At 50.4% G+C, this 8,816-nt stretch overlaps 1 protein-coding gene across 1 annotated transcript; it reads right to left on the bottom strand.

Annotated features, from left to right (window-relative positions):
- Positions 1-7,862: 7,862 nt before the first annotated feature.
- On the bottom strand, positions 7,863-8,665 carry PHACADRAFT_259059 (uncharacterized protein). The gene has a single exon (XM_007397506.1). The coding sequence runs from the start codon at positions 8,051-8,053 to the stop codon at positions 7,889-7,891; it is 165 nt and encodes a 54-aa protein (XP_007397568.1). The 5' UTR covers positions 8,054-8,665; the 3' UTR covers positions 7,863-7,888.
- Positions 8,666-8,816: the final 151 nt, after the last annotated feature.

Below are 8,816 nucleotides of genomic sequence, written 5' to 3'. Positions count from 1 at the left end.
CTCCTCGTCCGGACCATCAGATACAACGCGTCCGTCCCCAAGCGCCTCCTGCAGTTCGTCTGTCCTTTCGAACGCGGCTTCTCGGATGGCACGCGTGGCCTTGGCATTCCGTCTGCGGACGTGGCGTCACCGTGCGCGCATGTGCAACAGCCTTGCGCTTAGGGGCGGTAATCTGACTGGCAACGCGCGTAGCAGCTGCAGCGGGCTTGGCAGGTGTTCGATTCTCGGTCCCGACCACAGCTTGACTTGAGCTTAGTGATGCCGTGTGACAGGTATGGTGCCAGCTAAATCTTGAACAGCACAGAAACGGTGATCTTAGGCCTAGTATATATGCCTAGTTTGTCGTCTATGACGCAGATATTGTACCCTTTGGTATAAGTTGATGAATAACGTCGCGCATAACGCAGAGCTGAGAGTAAGATCAGTCCATCATGACACAACGTAAAGAAGGCCTTTGGCGCACCATGGCATTCCCACTTGACATTGTGGTCCTACGATTTCACATAGCCTGCTCTATTATCGTGTGCGTGTACGAGAAAGTAGGCCTTGCCGGCGCCGTATACGAAATTGACCAGAGCAAAGTACGGCGGGAAAGTAATATGCCGCGTACTTAACTGGTCATGCATTTTTTTTTTGGTCGTAGCTTGCAATAGTATGGAATTTGTGGGTCACTCCAGCAGTGACAGTCGCTATATTGGTTCATAATGGATGGTGAGCGTTGGGACACAAGACCAGGCTCGGCGCTCTGACCTGCGATGAACTTGATCTCCGACTTATGTAATCACTTCCCTTGCCGGCGCTCTGTCCATGCCTCAACATTAGAAGTACCAAAACACGGCCCAGATACGACCCTACTAGTATCATAGCCGGAGCGCGGTTTGTTCTCACTCGAGTTTCCTTTCAGTGCTCAAGTGGTTCACCTGTTAATCTCGATAACGTCAACCATCTTCTGTTACCTTGATATTCCTATTTTCAGGAAAAGACTAGTGCCAGAGCCGCCGAGGAACATCTACCAAAAGTGCACCGTCAGCAGTATTATTAGGTCTAAGATCTAAAGAGGTGCGCCACATGTACCTCGCGCGGGTCGTGACCCCGCGCCACCTAGGTGTATCCAAAGAGACCGTGAAAGCACCGCTGACAACATTCAAGACTATGCACTTTTATCCAGCAGGCCTTACTATCTGACCGAAACACGTCCTGGGCTGTGGTACAGTGAACAATGATGACAACAAAGCTATAGAGAAAGAGAGGGCAGAAGAACCTTGTTAAAGTGCGACTGAACTCTTGCTTTATTCTGTGCTACAGGGCCAGTATATATACATGTGAGTCAGGACCTCTGATACCGCTATAAGACCTATGGTACTGTGAGCGTAAGCATGTATACTAAGCATGAGTAATCAGATGTCGTATTACTACAAGATAATAGAGGGGTCATGTGATGATATCCCCGTTAGTCCGTTCAGGGCAATGACGTAATCGCCCAGTTCTGACACTCCCACTCGACTAGTTATTGCCTAATCTACTGAAGACCAAGCCTAGCATAGACCGGAAGCGCTCAAATTTCGTTGCACCAAGTGGTTTCGTCAATGTGTTGGCGATCATTTCGTCCGTACTGACGTAGACTATATCCACTCGTTTTTCTTCTACGTATTCGCGTATAAAGTGATATCGAATGTCGACGTGCTTGAGCCTTCAGTCATGAGCGGGGTTGACTGCAAGAAAGATTCCTCCTTGGTTGTCTGCTACCAGAGGTGGTGGTGCAGTAGGAAAGTAACCTAACTCTTTTTGGAGTGACGTTAGCCAGGCTATCTCAGAGCATACCTCCGAGAGTGCCATGTATTCAGCTTCCGTCGAGGATCTTGCCACCGTCTTCTGCATCCGAGATGCCCATGTGACTGCTCCATCAGCCATTAAGAAAACAAAACCGGTTGTTGATCGCCGGTTATCCCAATTTTTGCCCCAATCTGCGTCTGAATACCCTATCAAACCGGACTGATTTGAGCCAGAGTACCGGATACGATACTCAGTGGTGTGACAGAGATACCGGAAGATGTGTTTCGCGGCTTCCACGTGCTGTGACGTAGGGTTTTGCATGTATTGTGAGAGTTGTGTGACTCCCCAGGCGATGTCGGGTCGTGAACCAATCATCAAGTAGATGAGACTACCAATCATAGACTGATAGTGATGGCGGAGTGCGTCGGTAGCGGTATATGTTTCCGCAGCCTTCTCGAGATGTATGCCTTCGGGCAGCGGTGTACGGCAAGGTTTTGAGTTATGCATCTGGAACCGAGATAGGATTCCCTCGGTATACGACTGTTGGTCGATTTCCAGACACCTGTTGTTTCTATCACAAGTGATCCGCATTCCAAGGAATGTACTAGCGGCTCCAAGATCTCGCATTTGGAATTTCTCTGCAAGAACTTTCTTCACTCGTTGGATCTCGGGTAAACTTGGACCCATTGGTAGAAGGTCGTTGACGTAAACTATGAGGTAAACTTCGACTTTGTCGTGATGATAAACATAAACGCCGGCATCCGAGCGCGTGCGTTTGAATCCATTCTCGAGTAGTGTAGTGTGTAGCTTCTCGTTCCAGGTGCGTGAGGCTTGGCGTAAGCCATAGATAGCCTTCTTTAATCGACACACCATCTTTTCTTGTCCTTTCTTCACAAAGCCTTCTGGTTGTTCCATGTAAATCTCCTCGTCGAGCTCGCCATACAGGAAGGCCGTTTTTATATTCATTGCCTCGATTTCCCAATCTTCGAGTGCGGCATGTGCGAGTAAGAAGCGTATAGCTTCATAGCGTGTGACGGGAGAGAAGGTTTCCTGAAAATCTATCCCCTCTATCTGTGTGAATCCTTTGGCCACGAGACGTGCCTTATAGCGGCCGTCGGGCTTGATCACATAAACCCATTTGCATTTTACAATTCTCCGGTTGTTCGGTCTATTGACCAGAATCCATGTGGAATTTTCCTCCTGAGACTTGAGTTCCTCTTTCATCGCGATCTCCCACTGTTTCGCATCTGGGCGAGACATTGCCTCGCGGTACATAGTGGGGTCAGGCTGGTGAGCATGACATATCCATTGGAATAAATTCCGATGGAGTTGATCGTCGACTTCCATTGGAGAGGCTTCACGTTGTTCACGTGCTTCTCGTTCTTCTCGTTGATCACGTTGGATGTCTCATTCCTGTTGACGCCATGCTTCTGTGGGCGGGACGTCACCATAGCTGTTATTGGGAACACGGCGTTGGCCTGCATTCTCGCGCTGTGGTCTGGCTGGGTGTGGCACAGGTTGTGGTTTGAGATTCCATCGTTGCCTAATATCAGGAGCAGGTGGTGCTGCCTGACGAGATGGACCGGCTTGTCTGCTCTGACAAGGACAATATTGTTCTCTCTGAGGTGGAGGTTGTCCAGGAGGTGGACCGGGAACAAATGGTATCTCCGGATGTTCGTATGGTTCCGGAGTTGGGCTTCGATATTGTTCATAACGATCGGCTGGATCGTTATTGACTTCGTCATCATCCTCTTGTTGCGGTTCATCTTGCCGCGGTTGTGGATGTGTGTTGTCTGGGGGTTGATTGTCAGGTGTGAAGTCATCCGAACTAGTAGGGTCCGGGTTCGGCAGGTCAGGTAGGTCAGGTGGAATTGGATCTTGAGACGTTTCAGGCTCACGAGGCCTTTCGTCTCGTTTGGGGAAGGAGGATTCATCGAAGGTGACGTCGCGTGACACAACGATGGTCCGAGCAGTTGGATCCCAGAACCGGTAACCCTTGGTACCGATTTCATACCCGACGAAGATCATTACTTTAGCTTTTGGCTGTAGCTTATTGACGCTCGCATCCTTATGTGTGTGGACATAGGCTTTACAGCCCCATACTCGAAAGTATGATACGTCCGGAACAGTGCCGTTCAATTTAGTGATGGGCGGCTTCCATTGGTGACGGCGCAGAGGTTGTCGATTGTATCTATGTACTGCGGTTTCTGATGCTAGCTTCCAGAACCCAGACGTCATGCCAGCGTGATGTCGCATAGCTTCTGCCTTATTTTGAATGGTCTGTTGCCAGCGTTCTGCTCTGCCATTCTGTTGTGGTGTTCGCGCCACTGAGAGTTGACGCTCTATTCCGCGTTCTGCTAGGAAATTGTTGAATTCACGTCCTAAAAACTCCCCCCACGGTCCGAACGTATAGCCTCGAGCTTGCGCTCGGCCTGTGTTTCTGTCCAAGCGACGAATTGCTTGAAGGCAGAGAAGGCGTCAGACTTCCGTTTCAGATACCAGACCAAACCAAATGAGGAATAGTCGTCGAGGGTGGTAAGGGCAAACTTGTACCCGTCAAGTGATAACGACAGATATTTGACAAGATCCATGTGAATTAAGTTGAGGGGATGTTCCACACAACTATCAGACGCAGGAAATGCATCGCGACGAGATTTCCCGAATTCGCACCCATCACAGGGAGTATCCCTGGTTGGAGCTGAGATCTTATCCGGGACGCCTTTGACATTGCCAGGCAGTTGAACAACTGATTTCTTCCCGGCATGTCCAAAGCGACAGTGCCACAAGGTATATGGATCGTCGGATTTGACTGACATTAATGTTCCTGGCTTAATCCCGCTGGTCCTGGTGAGGACTTCAGCTTCTAGCCAATATAAACCTGACGACTTTTCATATTCGCCCTCCATCAAAACTGTCCGCTGTGCTGGGTCTGACCCGCGGAGTAACTTAAACTTCTTGCCATCCATCTCAATACGGTGACCATTATTGAGTGGCATTCTGGGCGCAAAGAACCGTTCTGCTGCTTCCGGTACGTATAATATGGTTTCTAACCGGATATGCTGAACTTGTCCATCTGTAAGACGATGTTGCAGAGCGATTTCACCGTGACCTTTGATTTCGATAGTCTGACCTTTGCCGGCCGTGTGTGTATGACCTGGCTTAGGGAATTCATGGTACCAAATAAAGTCAGTTTTGTACGGTGTGACATGTGTTGTGCAACCGCTGTCGACCATCCACTTAGACTTGACACCCGTAGCATAAAGAGAAACAGAGATTGATTCTTCCTTGATCTTAGCTACTAGTGGTACATCGACTATGCATATAGTATTAACTGTCTGAGTGGTCATCGCGGTATTGTCCTTCGCTTTGCCCTTTCTTTTTCCCTTCTTGTGCTTTCCGCCACCCTGCTGCTGCTGCTGCGTGTTGTTGCCATTACCGGAACTCGAGCCAGAATTTGCCGGCTTTGTGTCCCAGTGCTGCTCCGTCGTGTGATTCTTGCGACCACACTTCTCACATTTCTTGTTCAGGAGGGGCGCCTTCGAGATGCGCGCAATCTGAGTGCGGTTCGCGACGCGGCGCTGTTCTTCCTCGACAATCTTGGGCTTGATGAGCGCTGCTGTGAGCAGCGTAACATCAGTCTGTGTAGTGAGAATGGTACCAGCGATGGTCTGGTATGACTTGGGGAGAGCATTGATCATAAGCAGAGCAAGGAGCTGAGGTTTGACCTCTATTCCCGCCGCGTTGACCTGGTTGGACTGCTCTGTGAGTGCGTCGAGTTGCGGGCCGAGCGCAGAGCTGTCAGAAAGCTGTGCATTGAACAGCTTCTGGAAGGCGACGAATGCGCCTACCACTCCGGGTTTCTCATAGCCGGCTTTGATTGCGGTCCATGTGTCCAGAGCCAAGAACTTGTCATCGACAAGATGACAAAGGTTCTGCGCGACGTAGAGCTGAATAATGCCCAGCACCTTGTCATTTTTCTCATCCCATGCAGCTTGAGCTAAAATTTCTGTAGCCGTGGGTGTACCTGTCGCAGCTATTGCTCTGGCAAGACCAGGGACAGGAACAGTTGCTGTGGAGCCGTATCTCTGGATCAAGTACCAGACACCCTGGTAGCGCAGGAAGGCTCGGATCGCGTCGGACCACTTTTTATAGTTGGTGCCGTCGAATTGCGGGATGGTAGATGTGGCGAGCTTGGTCGGGTCAGAAGGGGATGACATTGTTATCGTGTACGAAGAGGAGGCGAGTGTATGCGTAGAGAGTTTCACGTTCCTTTGGAGTTAATCTGACGTTGTAAAAGAATTCACTGAGATCGAGCTCGTATGATTCGGCTCGTGTCGCTCAAAGTGATTCCCAATCTTCTTCCAAGAATGCGAGATCGTATTGCTGATGGATTGGTCTATAGTATAGATCTTCCGCAATGTCTTCCTGGTCAAGATAACAAGCGTACGGTTCCGAATATGTGTCGGAGCTTGTTGGAAAGAAGATATGGATTATGTCGTTGTCATGGTTTGTTAACTCTGCTAAAGCGTTATAGCTCGGCGGTTCTTGGACGTATTTGAAGTAATATGGGGTTAACAACACTTCAACGTATTGTTCGTGTGCTGTTAATGATTCCCACTCTGTTTCTATGTCGTCTATGATATTCAGTCGCTGTCTGAATTCTGCGACGGATTCCTGTTTTGTCTCTACGGTTTCAGGTACCGTATTTGTCTCTTGAGAGGTAATGGTTGTGAACGCTGTTGAGCGAACCACTTATCCCAGCTAAGCTGATTTAGCCGAGAGGTAGATAGAGTTGGGATTGGACAAAGGGACCAGTTAAACTACGACTTTTGTTGTCGCTTAGGATAAACACACAGTAGTCAGGTTTCCGAGTAGAACTTTTCTCTGATTCTTACAATAGTGTTGTATACAAAGTATCTACTTGTTCTCGTAAAACCTAACCGCGTCAAAATATCCGTTCACGTAAACTGCGCTAAGCGCTTGTACAATCCGGGCTTTGTTCTTGCGTAGCCCTTTGAACGAGATATCCCCTATTTCTCTGCACCCTAATTTCCACTTGCGCCACTCTCCGTATTTGACAACGTTGCAGACGTCCGCTAGGCAGCGCTTAATGCGCGTAAGCTGCTCAATGAGTCGGCAGAGATTGCGGACTCGGTCGGAGTTGAGATCGTCGAGCTCGAGGGTCCCGAAGACGTCGAGGCGTTTGAGCGTGCCGTCGAACTTCGGTGTAAGGATGCAGACGAGGTCGGTGGGAGTGTGCTTGTCGAAGTCGATGAGTACCGGCTTCGGGGCTATTGGCGTATGTGTCGCCGGTGGGATGGCAGCAAGGCGCTGCTCGAGTGTCAGCTTTGACGGACCGGCGAGGATCCGTTCGCGCGCCTGTTGGATTTCGCGTGCAGCTAGACGCTGCTCGAAATCGGCCTTGTCGGTCGCGTAGCGCTCGCGGAACTGTTCGCAACGTAGGTGCCTACCCTCGTGTGAGTTCAGAGGGAACGGGAGAGTTAGCACTGGAGTCGGCGGGCGTAGTTCTTTGCCGTGGCATTTACTGTACGGGACCGTCTCGACGGGGTCGTTGGCGTTGCCGGAGGCGGGCGCGTAGCCGGCGGAGTGCTTGTACCGTAGGAAAACAGAGTGAGGAGGACGAGCGGGCAAATCCTTTGGCACTAGAAATTACGCAGGAATGAACGCGTGAGCGCTCCGTCTGCCACTAGCACGCAACGAGACTTACTCGTAAACTGCGTGGATAAACTTTTTTTAAACTGGGTGAAGGGGACCGAGGTTTCCCGAGGGGTCTTCTTCAGCAATGAGACTAGTAAAGTGGGGGTAGAGTGGCCGTGAGGCCGGGGCTCATAACCTGTTAAAGTGCGACTGAACTCTTGCTTTATTCTGTGCTACAGGGCCAGTATATATACATGTGAGTCAGGACCTCTGATACCGCTATAAGACCTATGGTACTGTGAGCGTAAGCATGTATACTAAGCATGAGTAATCAGATGTCGTATTACTACAAGATAATAGAGGGGTCATGTGATGATATCCCCGTTAGTCCGTTTAGGGCAATGATGTAATCGCCCAGTTCTGACAAACCTGACAGATTCCGACCATGAAACATGCTCTAGCAAAGTGAGATATATCGCCTACAAAAACATAAACGTGTTATATCGTCATTCTTGCCGGCGGCGAGGGCACCGCTTGCAGAAGAAGAGCAAAGACCAGAAAGGAGAGCGTTTAGCTGCTTAATCCTTGCGTGCTGAGGCAGGGAGGCGGAAGCAAGAGACATGTTAGGAAAAATGTACCTGGGAAGCTACAGAACCACGATAACAACTTCCTAGAGGTAGGACTGCTGCTTATAGAGTGATTGAAGGGGAAGATGTGGCTATGAGAGTGACGAGTGGAAGCCGCTGGAGAATGTTGCCAGCGATATCTGTTCGGGTTCTCGAGCATCAAACCGCGTACAAGAGTGGCAAAAATGGGTCCACCCTGGCGAAGGGATCGGAGAGGACATGGTAGGGACAGTCACGGACGTGCAGACAGGTGCAGACACCACTGGAGAAGGACTTGGCGGAGATTTCGGGCCAATGCCGGAGCCCTGGGGCTCATACGAAAGGGAAAGCATGTGAATATGTGCTTATCTCGCGTCCTGGTGCACTTTATGACCCGCGACAAATACTCGTAAGCAGTGTATAACGAGGTTCGAAGCTGCAGCAGATGCTCACCGGCGCCCCTCGCGAGCGCCAGAGCTGTAAGAGCAGGAGGTGCCGAGGAGGTGGTTGCGCAGTGGATTGGCGACTGGCAGCCAGCGTACGTCTGCTGTATGGTCCTCATCAGAATTGAGGACAGCTCGGGGAATTCTACGCGTGCAGGTGCAAGCTTCTGCTATTCTTGCACAAGGAGCGCGTAGCGGTCTAAACGAGCCACGGCGGCGACGCACGGAAGCTTATGCGTTACGCGTGACGTTACCGATCGCGTTCACATGATTGCGAGACGAGCCAAATACGCGCACACAACTCAACGGCGCGCAACCACGTGGACGACGCTTACGC

The sequence above is a fragment of the Phanerochaete carnosa genome (assembly GCF_000300595.1).
Source record: "Phanerochaete carnosa HHB-10118-sp unplaced genomic scaffold PHACAscaffold_6, whole genome shotgun sequence".
Lineage (NCBI taxonomy): Eukaryota > Fungi > Basidiomycota > Agaricomycetes > Polyporales > Phanerochaetaceae > Phanerochaete > Phanerochaete carnosa.
This window is presented reverse-complemented; position numbering and strand designations above follow the sequence as displayed.